The sequence below is a fragment of the Solea solea genome, chromosome 16 (genome assembly GCF_958295425.1).
Source record: "Solea solea chromosome 16, fSolSol10.1, whole genome shotgun sequence".
NCBI lineage: Eukaryota > Metazoa > Chordata > Actinopteri > Pleuronectiformes > Soleidae > Solea > Solea solea.
Genome location: NC_081149.1, coordinates 19,352,714 through 19,371,711, shown reverse-complemented (window position 1 = coordinate 19,371,711; position 18,998 = coordinate 19,352,714). Strand labels below are relative to the sequence as shown.

At 40.5% G+C, this 18,998-nt stretch overlaps 1 protein-coding gene across 2 annotated transcripts; it reads right to left on the bottom strand.

Annotated features, from left to right (window-relative positions):
* Positions 1-890: 890 nt before the first annotated feature.
* ciita (class II, major histocompatibility complex, transactivator) lies at positions 891-17,121 on the bottom strand. 2 transcript variants are annotated; one of them, XM_058652598.1, is made up of 22 exons: positions 16,956-17,121; positions 14,188-14,241; positions 13,689-13,727; positions 12,944-13,000; positions 12,244-12,348; positions 11,974-12,039; positions 11,698-11,754; positions 9,768-9,974; positions 9,069-9,119; positions 8,854-8,967; positions 8,702-8,761; positions 8,403-8,620; positions 6,183-7,483; positions 5,501-6,037; positions 4,270-4,449; positions 4,108-4,179; positions 3,944-4,024; positions 3,768-3,851; positions 3,560-3,643; positions 3,376-3,459; positions 3,144-3,227; positions 891-3,033 (listed from the first exon to the last, which is right to left on the bottom strand). In XM_058652598.1, exons 2-22 carry the CDS (start codon positions 14,231-14,233, stop codon positions 2,958-2,960), a joined length of 3,603 nt encoding a protein of 1,200 aa, XP_058508581.1. In that variant the 5' UTR covers positions 14,234-14,241; positions 16,956-17,121; the 3' UTR covers positions 891-2,957. The 2 variants fall into 2 exon arrangements, with proteins under 2 accessions (XP_058508581.1, XP_058508582.1); XM_058652599.1 differs by having other exon boundaries at positions 9,768-9,962.
* Between the last annotated feature and the right edge of the window lie 1,877 nt (positions 17,122-18,998).

The window sequence follows — 18,998 nt, the reverse complement described above, 5'->3', positions numbered from 1 at the left end:
GAGCCGCTTCTGGGCCGCTGCTGATCCGCGCCGCAGCGCGGCCGGTGGGAATGCTCACATTGATTAGAATTGAAGCGATTTGCAACGGCTACCGCTCCGCGGCCGTTCCGCGGCCGTTCCGCGTCCAGTGGAAATCCAGGGTTAGACTGTCGTGCATTGCAGCCAGTTCAGGTGCAGCAACCTTTAGTTGCATTTATACACAACAGTTCCCCAGGCAATTGCAAAGACCTGGTGGCTGACTGACAAAGGACATGGAATAAAACACTTTACAGTAAAACACAAGTCGCAGTGTGATGTGCTCCATAGAAGACGTCTCAGAAGTACTGTTAAAGTGCGGATGTGTCATTTTATGTCCGAATACTGAATTCATTGCTGCTTTGCAGGATCACACATACTCAAGGCATCATTTAAAATGTATCTTTTGAGGCCAGTAATGCATACTGTGTTAGGCTTTAGAGATATATGTACACTTGGCTTAGGAGTGCAGTGAAACTCTAATAACACTGACACTGGACAAAGGATTTAAACCCATAAATTATATCTGTCTTCAAACTCCTATAAATCAGAATCTACTAACCACCATTCATTGTAAGGCAGAAACCATCATAATGTCTTCGGTTTGACAATTTGATTTTCCACAGAACATGAGTTTAGCCAGCTGGCTAAATGTGCCAAATTTTATCAGTATAAGAAATATCTGACTGAACCCTTATTTTTTTTAATAGAAATATAAGGGTAAAGATGTTTGATGTGTTCATCTATTGTATATATTATTTTACGCATGACACTGGTTGTGTTTTTTTTTTTTATTGTCAAATTGTTTTTATTGATCTTTAATAACTTTGCTAGCAATAAACCGGTTTTAAGCAACAGGGTAATTTGATGGTAATACGAAGTAGGTTGTATAAACTGAGCAGGTTGTTAATACATCTGCTAGATCAGGTTGTGGGTGGATGAAAGAAAACCCCCTCATGTCAACGATACTTGTGAAGGGATTAACCAGATATTTGTAAGCCTTGTACATTCTGTACTGTTGGTTGCTGAAGAGCACTAGAACACAGTTAAAAGAAATTCAAGAACAGTGACTGAACAGTTGATGCATTATTTCACTCATTCTATATCCATCCACCACTATAAGCAAATTGTGCATAAATCACTGACAACCAAAGCCATAGAGATGAAAACCATTTCAAAATACATGCACATGCTTTTTTCACTCCATTTGTATTGCCAGTGTTCGATCAACGATCAAAAAGCCATAGTGAAACAAACAGAAATGTAATAAAAACGAATATTTTTAATATGTGGATGACAGTGCAGTCAGGTGGTACAGATATTTTTGACTTTGTATTCCATCCAAAAAGACTCCCTATATCAAAAGTTCAAGAGGGGATCAATCGCTGTGAATCACTGGTGGCAAATTATTTTTTCTTTTTGGATTATGGCTGCCATTAAATAACATATAACATATGATGAAATAAACAATGTTTGCATTTGCTTATGTAAATCACTATGTCCCTGAATTTCTCTGAAAGTGTTTAAACCACATCCCACTGAAGCTCAGGATACGAATATCCTTTACATTTGTAAGAAATCCGATCAACAGAATCAGGTAAGAGCTTCCTGTAGATGAAAAATTAATATTAATACATAATTGAGAAAGTATGTAATCAGTTTCCAAAAATAACTTTGTTGTTACAACTAATTCTTTAAGTTATTGGATGAGTTAGGTGATTTAAATCTAAAAGGAACTCCCTGTATTGAGGAATCAGCAGCAAGGGAAGCAGACGGAGAATTCTTGTTTTTTGTTGTTAAGTGATTATGAATTACTAGTGTGGTGAGAGGGCAGGTAGGATTAAGGGTCAGGGTCAGGGTCAACACTTCAATCACAGTGTCTTATTCCATGAATTCACTCTGCGTGAACATAAAAAGGAGCAAACCTCTGCTGAGTTTGCTGGATGTCATCATCAAAACACAACTTTTACCCAGTGCTTGTGTGATTTTCCAGTGAATGCTACCTGTATTATTATTTTTTTTCCAGAAATGTTTGTAGATCATCCTGGCTTAAATTCATTTGATGCAGGTATGGTCGTCTCTAGACTTCAAACTTGTAGCCATGTGTTGCGTTGTTGTTGTGTCAGTTTTAGTCCACAAGAGAGCGCCACAGAGCAACAGCAGCAGCTTGTTGGAGAGTACAGTTCATGCTTGTCAACAGGAAACCCTTGAAAAATCAAGATTCAAAAATCTAATCTTAATTTCTTTTGCAAGAGTGTCCTGGCCAAGACAAGCAGCAGTACTTGCACATTAAGGCAAGGATACGACTATTCAAGCATACAGCATACTCAGCACAATGTAAAAATAATAACATCTACATCAAAATGTATGTACAATATAGAAAACGCAAAATAAACTCACATAATCAGCAATTCTTTGGAATACAATCAATAAAAGTGCATTCAGGCAAAACTTCTACAGCCAAATATTTTGTTGTAGACATGTAACACTATTAAAGGTCAGTAGTCATCTATAAAGGGAACAGAAACCTGATGGGTAGGAAGTGAAAATAAGTTCATAAACTGATACATTTAGTAAACAAGTGAAATGATAAGTAAAAAAACAAAACAAAAAAAAACAACAGAAGACGTGTGTCCAGTGACAAAGTGGTAAAGTGTCAGATATCTGTTAAGTTACTTAAAAGTTCACATCATCAACAATATCGTCATTATCTCAACAAAAACACACATATAAAAACAACTGTAGCAAATACATAACATAGCCAATAAAATCAGTTTTTTGTGCAAATACGCTTCTTGAATGTCTGCTATAGCATTACCACACACTCGTACACGCTTTACTGTTCAACGCTGACCGACTGATCATCGATTGATCTGTCAATCACTGTGTGGAATGAACAGAGCAGCAACTAATTGTCCATGCATTGTTTCTTTCATATTGTTTTAATGCAAGAGGATGCGGCTGTCTTGCTGCTGGAGACGCTCAAACACTCCGTATGGAATACACTGGTTCCACATTCTGAGCGTAAAAGAAGAAACAAGGTGTGAAAAATGATATCTGGGGGAAGAAAGTGTGCAGTAATATGACATGATGAGAACAAAACCAGGTGAGAGAGACACTTTTCTCACCTTAAAGTTTTTATCTTTTGACAGTTTCTCAGACTGGCTCCGAGACTCTGTGCTCCAACATCTGTCAGCTTGTTGTACTTCACACTGTCAAACACAATAAGACAAATGAGCATTTTCATGAACTTATAAACTCATCATTTATTGTTTGTTACACATCAGCTACTTCTTTTGTTTCTATGAGAATCCATAGTTGGAGATACATTAAAAGATAATAATCTATACTTAGACTTACTCCAGGTCAGCGAGAGAAGACATGTGTGGGAGAACAGCTGCCAGACTTTCAGCCCCTTCATCAGAAATCACATTACTGTAAAGACTGGAGGGGGAGAGAGAGAAGTGAAATTCTGAGTGTTTACAGAGTGTGTCTGTGTGGGCATAGTGGGTGTAGTGCGTAGACATCTGTGTGTATTATTAACCTTAAACGGTGCAGTTTGGGCAGACACTTCACTGTGTTTGACAGTTTTGTCACCCCTTGGTCTCCTATACAATTCTGAGATAGACTGGAAACCAGAAGGAAGTAGATGATGTTAGTTCGACACAAGCACACAGTAAGATCTCACTACATTCAAAGCTATTGTATACGTTCAGTTATTTAGATTCTAAGCCAAAAGAAGTTGCACTCACTTCAGTATTTCCAAGGAACAAAGTGACGTTAAAGCAGCAGCCAATTTCTCTGATCCTTTGTCCCCTATCTTACTATTCTCAAGACTGAACAATAATAATAAAAACAGAGAGAGAGCAAGTGTCAGACACCAACACAACACACAAAGACTGAAAGAGAGAATTTGCTATGAACTTACTCTAGGTGCCGCAGGTTATGTAGACCTGGCAGGAGCTCCCACAGCTTGGGAAGACCCAGTGGACCTTTCTCTGGGCCAAGCCTAGTGAGATCATCATCATCATCATCATCATCATCATCATCATCATCATTATCATTATCATGTTAAATATTGTCCTGTCTTACTCAAACTCCAGCTTGTGTAGTTCCTTGACGGCTGGTACCCCTTCTGCCAGGATGGAATCTGATTGGTTGCAACTACAAATAGACACGCACACTTCAGCAAAGCTGCAAAGTAAGGATGTAGTATGTGTATGTGTGTGTGTGTGTGTGAGAGAGAGAAATTACCTGCCCTGCAGCCTCTTGTGCATATGAATGTCCACCAGCTTTGCCAGGTGCTGCACCTGACACACCTGTGTGACTTTGAGAGGGTGGATCTTGAACTTGGACACCGCCCCTCGTAGGAGCCCCTCCTCACCACACTGCACAAGCTGCTCCCACAGGGTAATTACATCGGAAATACACGCCCTACAGGAACAAGCGAAGATTCAAGATTCAAAGGGTCAAACATCTGTATTAAGAGACTATGCGTACAATGATGAGGGAATAAATGGACAAAAAAAACCCACTGCTTATCTTCAGTGTTGTAATGTAACAAAGTACAAATAATTTGTTACACTACTTTAGAACAAAATTCACATATCTGTACTTGTTATTTATATTTCGAGCAACTTTTTTCACTACATTTCCTCTAACTATCTGTGTTACTTTTTACTACCAAATAAAATCAGAAGAAAAAGAGTTGTTAATGGCCTGTAATTATATAGAGCTTTTCTTGTCTTGATGAGCTGCCATACAGTATAGTTTTCATACCCATTCACATGCTGCAACATGGGGTTAAGTGTCTTGCTCAAGGACACATATAGACTAGCACTGCCAGAAGTTGAACCCACAACCTTCCAGTTGAAGACAACTCGCTCTACCACTGAGACACCATGGCTCAATACTACTCACTCTTTTAATACTTTTCCTTCGAAAACTTAAGTACATTTTATATCAGAAAATGACTTTTGATACGGAAGTACAGTAAATGTCATATACTTTAAGACTTTTACTTAAGTAATATTATAAAAAAGTGACTTCAACTTCAACCAAGTCATTTTTTTTCTGGTCAGATACTTTTAGGTACATTTTACAAGACTGCTTATCCTTATATGAAGTGAATTATCCCATATGGTCTGTATTTCTATCTCATTTTTCTAGTCTTAATGAACCGCTGAAAAGTACGCCATTCACCCATTCGTGCACATATTCATGCAGTACATATACATTTAGAGTCATACATCTTTTCACACCCTCAACCAATTTAAGGTGAATGTTTTGCCCAGCGTCACATCAGCATGTAGACTGGCTGAGTTGGGGATCAAACCCCACCCTCAAATTAGAATCAGCATCAGAATTAGCAGCCTAAAGCTGAACAGCCCAAGCGCCATATTGGAACTGTTATGCAATGACTGCACAATGGCTGTTTTGGTGGAGGAAGTTACTGATTTTTGAGATAAGGGAGGGAAATAAGTACCTGTATGTGTTGATGTTGTTGAGCCCCACCAGAGTCCTCAGTCCAGAAACCTGAATCCCAGAATCTTCCAGATCCAAACAGAAACTTCGACCTTCCGTTTCACCCTTCCCTAGTATGTTCTGCACAATGAACACGTCTGGCGGTTTCAGCGGAACCCCACGAAATGACAAAACCTCTGGAAGATTTGCCGCGAGGTGAGAAACCAGTTGTGTGTTGCAAGTGTCACTGAATCCATCGCCGCATGTGAAACTCGCTTCATACACATAGTGACAGGCCTCCAGGACCTGCGAAGGACTCAGGTCACCAAGTGAAAGACCTTGCAGGTGTTTTGCCACGACAGCCTGCTTGCTGACCAACATGTCCCTGAAGGACGTCTCTGTGTGTGAGTGAAGTGTCTGCAGCGCTGTTCTGTTGTGAAACAGGAGGCCAACTGCAAATCGCTGAGTGAGTTCTAGTTCCTCCCTTTGTGGTCGCCGACGTCCCTTGGAGCCTGACTGGAAAGGCAGGGTCTGGAGGAAGGTGCGGTCCGACACATTCCTGAAGGAACAGAGAGTGAGAGTGGGCCAGTTAAATTCCGACAGGCTAAAACACTGAAAAATAATTTCAGTTTCAGTTCCCAACATTTTTTTAAATAAAATAAAACATCTGCAGAATTTTGTATGATAAAATGTTTATTTTTTACCTGGACAGAGATAGATGTACACCTGCCAGGTAACTCTGGAGAAAGGGGTTGGCCCAATACATGATGTGGTCAGTCGTCTGTTCATTGTCTGTCCTTCCTCTGTCCTTTCCCTTGTCCTCTCTTTCTTCCCCATCAATATTAGTGTGTGATATAACTGGCATCCTCCTCAGAGGGTAAGAAAGGAAAAGCCTTGACTTGAGGCCAAAAGCCTGGAGTTTTTCAGATGAGGTCTTTCCTGTGGGAAGGATAGGCGTATTGGCTTTGACCCCCTCCCAGGCCAGAGAGCTAAGCTGCAAGAGCAACTCTGTCTGCTCAGTTCCACCAGTCTCCCTTCCAACACACTCTTCTTGATCCACTTTATTCACTTCTTGCTCCAGCTTTCTCTTCCCTCTTGATCTTAGGCTGCGAGAGTGAGTGCCATTGCGACCACGAGTCTGTTTGTGGCTCTTTTTCAATGGGCCATTAATTGAGTTTTGTACCTGGGTTTCTTCTCCAGATTGCAGGGATGTTGGTGTTTTAGCTTCTGAGTTTTCCCCATGGGCCCTTTTTATTTTTGAGAGAACCACTTGATGGCAGAGCCCTGTCAAAGTTTTTGATAGGTCGGTCATAGTTTTGGACTGTTCCAACACCAAGCAAACAAACCGACATAGTCCAGGGTTGGAGCAGAGGAAATGTAGATAGCTGGAGTTCTTCAAGCAGTCCAAAGCAGATGCTGCGAGGGCAGGATCTGTGAAGTACTGGGACAAATAAGTCTCGACATCTGCGGGAGTGAAGCCACAGACCTCCAGAAAGCTATCCACGCGGCGTAGGAGCTGATTGGCAGTTCCTCTTGGCCGTGTTGTAAGCAGAAGAGTGCATCCAGGAAGAAGGACCCTTTGAAGGATGGCAGAGTACAGCTGCCTTACAGTATAGGTTTCTACTTTACTGTCCTTCTGCATCGATGTTATCAACTCTTTGTCTTGAGTCTGGAGCAGGGATTCATAGTTCCGCAACTCATCAAACCCATCAAAAATGATGAGCACACGCTTAGAGGCTGCAAGGATTTCAGCATAGACGGCGTCTGGGTCCATGCAAGAAGGAACAAAGGAGGAGAGACTTAAAAGAAGGGTCTGGAGACTATAGATTGGCCTCGTTAAAGAGAGAGCTTTGCCATCTAATAAGAAGACAAAGTCAAACTGAGGGACGCAGTCTGAGGACCAGTCAAGGCACAGTTTCTTGATGAGTGTGGTCTTTCCCATGCCTGCATTGCCAAGCAGCAGTATGTAGCGCTTGGAGTTATCTCCATTTACGTCTCTGAAGATCTGGGAGGACAGAGATCATCACAAAGGTTAGAAAGAGTAACAGTTAGTGATTTTAGCAGTGCTGTTGACCTGTTTCATATTAACAAGTCATAATACTTGGCTGCATACGATTAAAAGTGCTCTCTCACTCTCAATCACTCATCTTCTACCACTTTATCCTTCACATCAGGGTCACAGGGCCACATAGAGACCAACAACCGTCCATTCTCACACCTATGGTCAATTTAGAGTGTCCGATTTGCCACACACACACAGGGGAAGAACATGCAAACACCATGCAGAAAGACCAAGGAAAAAAAACACCCAATAACACAGTTCATGGCATTTCTACACAGTGGAGGTCAACAGAGAGAGCAAAGAACAGCGAGCTGCTGAGTGTCAAAAATATTGGATGATAGAAAACCTAGTAAAAGAAAAATGAGGGTCTGCAGCGGACATGGATTAAAATATAGACGGCGGAAAGAAAAGAGGAAGTTAATGACAGACATGCTGGTGTAAATCATTTTCTAACAAACAGGGAAACAAAACGAAACAGATATGCCAAATATGCTTGAGCCAAGGTTGGTTAACACTCTCTTTATTTATTCTCTCTATTTTTAACGGTCAGTTATTGTTGCCCCACCGTCTCCTCTCATCATGTGGTAATTCTCCACCCCTGCTCTCAAACAGACTCACTTTCACAGCTGGGAGGGACACGTGTGTGTGTGTGTGTGTTTGTGCACGAACACAGTGTAACAGGAACTGTTACTGGGCATCTTATTCCCCTTATTTTACAAACATTGGCAGCCTACACTCCTGTAATGATTTGAACTGAGATTGCAGTAACCATTTAAAATACTTAAGGACACTTTCAAATGTAACTGCGTACAGTTAGATGAGTTAAAAAAAAAGAGCTATCCATTAAAAGTGATGCTCTCACCTGTCGATGTCCCAACAAGCTTTTTTGCCGATCTGCATCTCCCATGATGATTAGCTCTTTGTCCAGGTTTCTGTTTGTGTTTTTCCCAGAGCGAAGAAACTCTCTCTGGCTCACTTGCACGTCCACATAATGAGAGGTCAGATTAAGGCCATCCTCTATATCCAGGCAGGAGTGACTCATGTGGTCTTTGACGTCTTGAATGTAGTCTTTTACAGCCTCTGAAAAACCAACACAATTGAGTGCCTTTCCTTTTGCCGCTCCATGGAAGCATTCCTTTTGACAAGCATGGGGTAACTTACGTGGAACATCATGGACAATGGGAGACTGAGGAAACGGGGATTCTTTACATGGGGACGTCTCTGAAATGCACAAAGTCATGATCATAGCAATACATCTACTGGTTGATTTACTCACAAGAGGGAGAAATTAAGCAAATAATACTGATACACACCAATTTTGGGGTCGAGTGGTAAAATACGATGGGGAGACATTGATCTGCTGGTGGAGTCTGACAGAGATCCTGGTGGCGATGAACTCATTTGGACTGGTGCTACCGCATCATCCACTGCAGACAGGGAAGAGAGGAAAGAACGTAGCAGTTGGTGGAGGTGTGGTGTCCATGTTGGGATCCATAATCATTATGACATCACCAGATGTCTTACTCACCTGGGGAGAGTGGCTGCAATTGGCGTTTGTAGAGTGGTGAGGCAGAAGGGACTGTGTGAGGAATAGAGATTAGAGCATGAACTGTCAATACAGTACAATGCAATAAATGACGACACATTATACTAATCGAGTTACCATTATGACATATACACAGTAAATAGTACGACAGTGATGACAACAGACTTTTAACACAACAGAAATTAGAGCAAAAGAAATTTCTAAGATACTCTCAAGTCATTTTGGGAATCTGCAGTTCCAAAAACTGCAGATTGGTGTGTCATTTGTATTGTATTGTATCACTGTCGTTTATAAATGAACGACAACAATGGAATTTTCAACAAAGTTAACAAATCAACAAAGACATAGAGATCCTGCATAGATTTAGTCTATTGCATTATAATCGTGCTGCATGTATAACTGAGTCAAATGGAGGATAAATAAAAATGACTGCTGTAGCGGATTCATTATTCCATCATTCAATTTTACATTCAGACACATTATTTACAGTAACAGCTATTTTTAGGGGGAATTTGTACGCCAACTAAGTTTCATTTTCCTCCACAATCAAACACCTGTCACAGAATGTCAACAGCAACTAAATGCTATAAGCTTTCGCAGAGCATTCTATCGGAGAATGACTGTATATTTGAAATGGTGCACCTAAAATGGTAACAAAGTGTGAGTAAATGTGCGACTCACCTAATATGTATGTAGGTGGAGGAGATGTATTGGGCAGTGGAAGACTAATAACAGGAGGGGGGAACCTCAGCGTCTGAATGACCCGACATCCCGGAGCATCTGGGATGGTGATGAGCTGAAGGGAGGGATGGAGGTGAACAATTCTTGGTGGAGTGGTTGTAAGGCATGTCGTCTCTGCAGGACATGGCTCTGGTCCTGCATCAGTCACTGTTAAATAGCCAGAAAAAAAACCCATTATTTTATTAACATTGAGATATAAACATGGGAGAATGATCATCAATAACAACAAAAACAAGCGTATCGTTCAGTTTGTCTGGAAATAACATTGGATTAAGAGTCAAAATACTTTTAGAATTTAAAAAAATAATCCAGGTGTCCCATTTCCCTTTTTTTCTTTTTTCACTGCCTCTTTAATTAAACCATTCAATTTTTCTTTGCGACACAGAATCTCAGTTTAAAGGCAAACATGTTTCGGACACATAAAATAACAATCAGTTACAGACAGACGGAACTGAAATGCAAGTAAAAGAGCCAAATGGAAGCAGATTTACATACTAAAAACAGGAACGAAGAGGCTTTTTCGACTGACCTTAAAATAACTTTAAAATCCCCAAGTGGTTGCAAAGCTTTAAATCATGCTGTTCCACGTTAAAGGGGCAGAGAGGGAAAATGTTTTGTTTTTCCAGACTTTATAGAAGGGGGGTAAATATTGTAAGTTGGCAGCAGACAGGATGGTCAGAAACTATGGTCTGCTACGTGTGTGATGATGACCAGATGACATGGTTTGAATGACGAGCTTGGCTCCGTGGTTGTAAGACAGTAGTGAAATGACGTGACGCGTGAGAGAGAGAGAGAGACACACATTATTTTCATAGTACTATGAAATGACCACGCTGCCACACACTTCCATGTGACATATTTAGTATTTAGTACACCTAGGGCTCCCACGAATGTCAGGGTGGAACTATGCAATAGTGAGTGAGGGGCTATACTAACAGAAAACAACAGATTATACTGGGCTCACAACTGTACACGGAGTGAGAAACACCTTATCTTGAATGACAAACAACTATAGTGAATACTCCAAAAACTAACAAATGGAGGAAGTCAGGCGAGGTAAGAGTTCTCCTTTTTTGTTGATAGATGCGATCTCATAACAGATATCTACAAAATTAAAACTTCCTTTTTCTTGATCTGGATTTCAGTGCCAAAAAGAACCGATAAAACAAGGAAGACATGAAGGTCGACATGTGCTTCAACCGCGGGTCAATGCATCTGAAGAAATGTCACATTCAAACCATCGTCACAACGGTGACTTAGTCTGTACTTTCCAGTCTAGTGGTGTTTAGACGTCGCGCAGCCAGGCAAATAATCCCTCACTGCACTCGAGAAGCGATTTGTTATACATCAAGAGAGACGGAGGCCACAGCAACATGGCGCTGGCTGAACTGACATGGCTACAAACAAGTTGGTGCAAGGCTGAAAACGCGATGAAGCGCCCACAGAAAGCTCTGCTGCTGTATGAACACAAACACTCCCTCAGTCAGGTCTGATTGTTTTGTTTGACGGAGTCTGATTTCCAAACGAAGGACCAGCAAATAATGTTACATTGTTTCTGTTCACAAAGACCAAACCAATAAAAAAATCCTCAAAAGTTACGCACTACAGCTTTAACTTTGTGTGAATATACTGTAGCTCAGATGTTTTGCTCTGTTTAATGTATTTATTTACTGTTACAACTGTTGATTCTCCTAGCCCCTGTTTTTTTCATTTTAAAATGTTTAAATATGTATATGTATATGTATATATATATATATATATATATACACACATGTATATGTATATGTATATATATAGTTTATATACTGTATGTATATATAAACAGTTTACTTAAGGGCTGCATCAATTAGCAGGAGTAAAGAAAACTTACTTTGGTTGAAAACAGCTTTATCCTGCACCTCCTTTGTTTGTGGTTTATCTGCAAAAACTGAAAAAAAAAAACAAAAAAAAAACATGAGAACATCGTAGAGTGAAGAAAGCAAAAGAAAAAACCTGAAAGCTTCAGTCCGTTACTTCTGTTGCCAAAACACTTTTTTTTTTTAGCATTTTACCTTTGATAAAAGTTGTTTATGTTCAATTTTGGAGTGACTCAATGCCATAAACTAAACACAGACTCATAAGATATCAAACAGTGTGGGCAGATCACCTGCTGCTCTGCGTCTTTTCGGTCTGGACGGAGTGTTAGTGTCAGTGCACTGCTGTGACCGGGCAACTGGAAAACAGAAACAGAACATTAAAAATCCGTCACAAAGGCAAAAAGTAAATAAAGAACTTAGACGGCTGTATTCATTCAAACGCGAGGTTCCCTGTAGCTGCACGTAATCCCCTAATTACATTTTGACAGCAAAGCACAATGTTCACTATAAATGAACAGCACTTGCTAGAGATACTAGTTAGTTAGTGACCGGTTATTTACCCCTCTGTCTTTTTCTCCTGTGGATTTTTTGTTCACTTAGTTCGTGCCTCTGCCTCTGCTGGTGGTTGCCTGGGCATGGCAGATCTGTTGGCATAGCGACGTCACCTGAAGAGCACAAAGGACACAAAGGAGGATGTCGACGAGTCAGCAGAGCAGACACAGAAACCAGTCTTTATTTAGTGTCGAAGATACGAAAACAGAGAAGAGGCCCAGTCAGTGAACGTGAATCACCACTAGAAAAAGTTATACTAATATCCCGTCAATGAGTAAGAGCGTGTTCTTTGTGTTCCCAAACCGCTTGCAACCGTCTGCCTTTACTATACTGAGAAACACAGAGTCTTGTGCAACTGTGAACTCATTTGACAGTGGTATGAATGTAACAGATGTGTTTGTCTATACTTCAAGGATATGCACTTCACTACACTTTGAAGATGTCATGGGAGAGTGAAATCATCCACAGCAGCAGCTTCAACACCTTTTGAGAATGCGATTTCATTCATGCCCTAAATGATCGTCTAATAACAATACTAATACTGCCGAATAAAAGCTGAACCTCAATGTGTCCATGTGTTATTTATCTACACTGACCACTGTCACACCTCTTCTATTTCTTCTTCTTCTTCTTCCTCTTCAGTATTTATCTATTTTTGCTATGTGTTGATAGTAAAAATGTAAAAATGGAAAGAGAAGAGATTCTTACTGAAGTTGCTGGACTCCTCACTATTCATCCACAAATCACCAAAGAAAATGTCTGTGCCTGAGTGAGAAAGTGAATAAAGTGAATTAGACAATAGATCACTTATGCATTCATTCTTGGATTATAGTAATGTCATTGTTTGGAAGTAATGCAATTATTACATGTTTTAATTATGTTATCTATCCCTGTGTATTGTGTATTGTGCAGCTGCTCCCACAGATCAGTGCAGCAGACGTTTCCTTGGTAAATTGCCGTGGGAACCTTTTATAAGTGACACATTCGGGCTTTACAAAATGCGTTTTTCGTCAAAATGCGTGTTGTTGAGTCAAAGTTATGATTCATCTTGCATTGCATATTTTTCTTAAAAAAAAACTGGAAGTAGTGATAGCTATGCAGAAGTCACGAAATAGACATACTTTTTATTTTGTTTTTGTGAACTTTGAACAGTGACCTATTTCCAAATTTCAGATTTTAAACGTTTTGAGAACTTTTTGTTCAGGTGTGTTTAATGAAAAAAAGAATCACTTAATCGGATTGCCTATATGTTGTGCTGGAAAAAAAGGACATAAGACACTCAATAATTCACATTCTTACAGCCTCTGTATATAGATTTTAACATAGTAATGAAAAAAGGTGTTCTAAGGGTTAATGTTATGTGTGCTTACATGTTGATGTTATTCTTCTGTGTCATCATGTGCATGAATATAAAATCCCAAATCATTTATGTTCCAGTTTATTTGCAACTTACCCAATAGGTAATCATCGTTCATGAATTCAGATATGTCATCTAAAACACAAAGAGTCGTCATCATGAGACAAATACAGTAGACATGACAAGATAAGATAGTGCAGCGATGGATGGACAATGTGACACCTGAAAAGAACAGTCCACAAGTCACAGCCCTGGTGTCCTATGGGGACATACACTCACCAGGATCATAGGCTGTCTTTGTGTTTCAATAAATAACAAATACACATTTCAATTTTTAGCTGTTTGAAGCTGTTATTCGAAGCCCAAAAGGTCACATGGTGTTGCTTTAAAAACATTATATTTCCTTCATGCTGTATCACGACACAGTATCTCACACTATCTCGTATTATTTATCACAGGCGGAAGAGATTAGTGTCATGTCCGAACAGGGCAAAGGACGTCCGACATGTCGGAGCATTTCTAAATATTAATAAAATATATTAAAAAAAACTTTAACAACTTGATAAATAAATAAACAAAGTTAAATAATACTAACCGGGTAGCTCCCCAAAATCAAAGGGGTCCTGATCTACTTCATGCATCTTGGCATCTGTTGACACACAAACAGGACAATGTGAATACATAAGGATTGAAGGCATCAAGTCGACTCCACCATTGCATCTACAAACTAAACTGAGAGGAAATTGCTTTGTCATTGCCACAACATTTATCTGTGACCCAGCTTTCCACATCTGCTGTTCAGTGCCACACATTTTGTGCATGTTGCCGCTTTTCCGCTACATGGTCCCGGCAGCAACAGTAGTACTTTTTTAGTTACCAGCTCTGGTTAGCGTCCACTGAGTGTCGTCACTCGAAGAGTCATGAGCAAGACGTCCAACACAGTAATCGCACCAAACAGTGCCAAACTGTAGATCAGTGAAAAAGCCTTAAAAAGCCTGAAAACGTGTGTTTATCTCCAACATTTAGCAAGGACGTGTCTAAAACCTCAATATTGTCTGGTGCCTGCGAGCGAGGAGCCGCATCACAACCCCTGCCGCTGTATTTGAGCTCAGTGACCGTGTGAGTCGCAGTCTGTGTTCCGGTCATGGAGGAAGTACTGAACGATTCTGTGAAAACTTTTTTAATTAACTGAGTCTAATCCTTCACCACACATGAAAACAACGGCTTCACAAGTCACTAGTTTGTGTGCGTCGCGTGTAAAACGAAGTCACGGCGGTTTCACGCAGCCGTGCTGTGATGACGCCGCCGACGTTGAGGAGGAACTACATTGCAATGGAGAACCAACCAAACCGTGTCGAGTCAAGCCGTACATTGAATATTGTCTCACCTTGTTTGCTCTGTCTCATCTTACATGGAAAAAACCCCACAGTATACCTGGCAGCTGTGTCAAGCAGACATGGGACGATATAAACATTTCGAGACCAAAATAATTGCGATTCATAATATTATTACAATAACTGAAAAAACATGCGTTAATATAATTCTTCTGCACCGACAGTGGCCGGAAACATAACAGATAGATCACCAGGACTGTATGCAGGGGAGCCAGGAGACAGGACTATTATCACGACAATCGAAACTCACCATGATTAACTTTAATTGTAAGTGCTTTTTATCACGATAAGCGATAATATCCTTTATTGTCCCGTTACTGTCGTCAAGCATTCTCAGGTGTTACATAGAAGGCAGGTGGTGACTACTTGGGTGCGTGGGTTTTCACTTGGAACAGAACTTGTACTGAAGCTGATGACGTTTCACAAGTACGGGAGTACGCAAGTATGGATATTGAGAAACGGCCTATAATTCATTCATTCCTCATCTACTGCTTTATGCTCCACATGAGGGTGCTACTAGTGCCAATCCTGGCTGATGTAGGTGAAAGGCGGGGTATCACAGGTCCATCACAGGTCCACACCAATATAGAGTGTCTTTTGGACTGTGGGAGGAAACCGGAGGACCTGGAGAAAACCCAAGCACACACGCTGGGAGCATTATGATATGTTCACTTAATTATTTGAAACTATGGCTGGACATTAATTGGTTCCATAACAAAAAAGGTCACAGTCAAATTTGTGACATAAAGGTTTGATATCTGTCGACATACTGTTTATGGCTTTTTGCAAACACTCGTTGCCAGACTCAGAATTGGGACTCGATATGCTAACGACTCGATATAAGCTTCAACAATAGCTCAAATGAATTGCACATAAAAAAATGTGGCTTTAGTAGCATAATGTTGATGTTGTTTCTGTCTGTCTTGCCATAAAACAAATAACTTCCTGATAGTCCTGTTTGCAGGGTGGGGATATCACCAGGAAACACAATAAAATCTTGTTATATTGAGAAGCACAGAGCTCATAGGCTTTGACAACACTGTGTGAACTGATCTGACAATGGTCTGAACGCAGCTGACGTTTGTTTATATCTATATCTTTATCCTCGTGGAGTAGTTACGTGCTACAGCTTTAAGTTGCTGTAAAATCTGTAACTGACTTGGTGAAACCAAATCACAGTTGTCCTCCACATTCCTGGCACGCACGCACACACGCACCCTAAATTGATAAAACTCACCAGACCACTTATTAACAGGTGATTCACTAACCAACAGAGACCTTTAGACTTAGATCTCTCTTCATTGTTTGTGTAAGAACCAATGAATCTCTTAAGTTTACCCAACAGTGGATGAACAAACAGCCAATAATTCAGACACTTGTGTTTTTTTTGGGTTGTTTTTTTTTTGTCATCCATTAGCAGTCTCTCAACGCTTGACAGCTCACAGCACAAGGAGGCTCAGTTATGAGGAACTTGCCATCTAAAAAAAAGCATCTCAGCGTCTCTTTGTCACAAACACGACAATTCATCCGTGAACACGATCAGCCATGACCCACGCTACCAGCGTTCTCAGTACAAAGCGCGTAAAGTGTTTTCCACGAATACGCACATCCATCCGCTGTTTTCTGTGCGTGCGTAAATGTGCCCCCGTCAGTTTTTTTCCAAAAGTCACACAACAACATTACATTATAAGATTATATTTGGTAGAATTATGAAGAAGGAAAACCAGCGAGCCACATGTCAGAAAACAACTTGCTTATGCGCATCACAAATAATACAAATTAAATAATGTGTGTACACAATAAAACATTTTTACTATCTTTTTTAAAAAAGTACGAATAATTACTCGTCTAGGCTGTACCAAACAAACGTGGATGACAAAGAAAGCACCGATATCTTGTGCTGCCCATGCCTGCGCAATTTGGATAAACATGCCCATGCCTTACTCATCAGAGCTGGAATAACTTTTACCTGCCCTGTTCGGCCTCTCATGAATGGATGATGTTCAGGTCCCCTGGACTCCTGCAGTAGGTTCCCTGTGTGATAAACTCGGTACTCGGTAAATTACAACAACTACTGCGTATGCGCTCATACCTAATCAGTGCGCACGACCTCCTGCACAGCCTAAATATGGATGTCTCTCTTTTACTTTCACTTTGGACTGCTGGGCCAATCTGAGGCAGTTCGGTGGGGGGTATGGCAGCAGTCTGCTTATTTAACAAACAAAAGTGACAGACTGTGCAGAGACCACATTACTCTCACTTTCTCTACATCGGCTCTCTATAAAATGCTTATCCCATCATACACAGTAATCAGGCCCAACCAAGAGTGCTTTATAATAACAACAATAATAATAATTAACTGGACACTCTGAATTGCTTGTAGACGGACCCCGGCACCTGCAGCCCTTCGACCCTCATGTGGAGGATAAAGCAGTAGCCAATGGATGGATGAGGCCTTAGCCTTTGTAAAGCGCCTTGAGGTAATGTATGTTGTGATTTGGGACCATACACATTTATTTGATGACAGGTAGCCTTAGATAACACAGAGGCTACGGCCTACTTGTTGATTTTGATGATCTCTTCACTGATATTATATTTAGTAATTTTGCACACACATCACTTCATGATCCAGTCCAATCCAAGCCAGCGTTATTTATAAAGCACTTTAAAATACAACCACAGCTGAAACAAAGTGCTGTACCTAACAACAAACAATAAAACATATAATAAAACACTGTACAAAGTATAAATGCAACACAAATGAACAAGTCATACACTAAAACTATAAAAAACATACCGGGTTGAAAGCCAAAGAGTAAAAATGGGTTTTAAGATGTGTTAAAAGTGGACAGTGAACTCTAAAACACTAAAACACTATTACTTCCGTCTTTAAAAGTTCAGGGTCATCCATGCTTTTATCTCGTCAAGACACTCAAGAAGCGGATTGAAAGAGGAGGCCTCCTTTCGCTTTAGAGGTACATAAATCTGGCTGTCATCGGCATAACAGTGGAAGGAGATACCGTGTTTCCTAAGAATGTAACCCAAGGGAAGTAAGTAAAGTATAAAAAAAGCAGGGGCCCTAAAATTGAGCCCTGGGGGACCCCGCATGTCAGGGGAGCAGATGAGGATTCTGAACCAGCAAGCCTTACGCACATGGTTCTATCTGCCAGATATGACCTGAACCATTCTAGTGCAGTACCACTAATGCCCACTAGGTGCTGTAAACAAAACAGTAAAACGTTGTGGTCCACTGTATCAAAAGCAATGGTCCGGTCAAGCAGGTCAAGCACAACAAAGTCACCAGAATCAGTAGCCAGTAGGTTGTCACTGAAAACCTTTAACAATGCTGATTCTGTGCTATGAAGGGTTTTAAAAGCAGACTGAAACACCTCTAAGATATCATGCTCGTCCAGAAATAACTTTAGATAGTGAATCTGGAGCAGTGGGCAGCACTTATCTGCCCCCAGGGAGCAATGGGGGATTTGGTGAATACGAATAGTTTGGATGTGCTGGATACTGTACGTGCTGGATAGCTCTTTTACCCTAAAGGTTTAACAATTGTCATTAATGATAACAAAAATAATTGTTTGGTGGTCTAAGCCTTAGAATAAGCCTTTCATTGTGTACGTCAGGCTTTACATTACAGAGGCTGTCATCCTGCACCACCATGTTCCCTAAACAGACAGATTGTTAAAGATTTTTACGCAAATGAAGGAAAAGGAATTCCTTTCTAGTCCCTTTGCATGCTTGGAAAACGTAAAGGTATAAGGGGGGAGTTTTTAATTCATTACAGTCCGCAGTCTCATGATAAGATGCCACTCATTATCACACACTGTGTATTTCAATCTTAAACAACCTCCCTTTAAAAGGTGAAGATTACCTCACCAAACCTAATACAGACAGAGGCAACAGCAACATTGTGAAAATGAAACTTGAAAAATTAAAAAATGTTGCAAATGGGTAAGTGAGTACGTTTCTATGCACAGTTAATTGAAGCTACAGCTTTAAATTG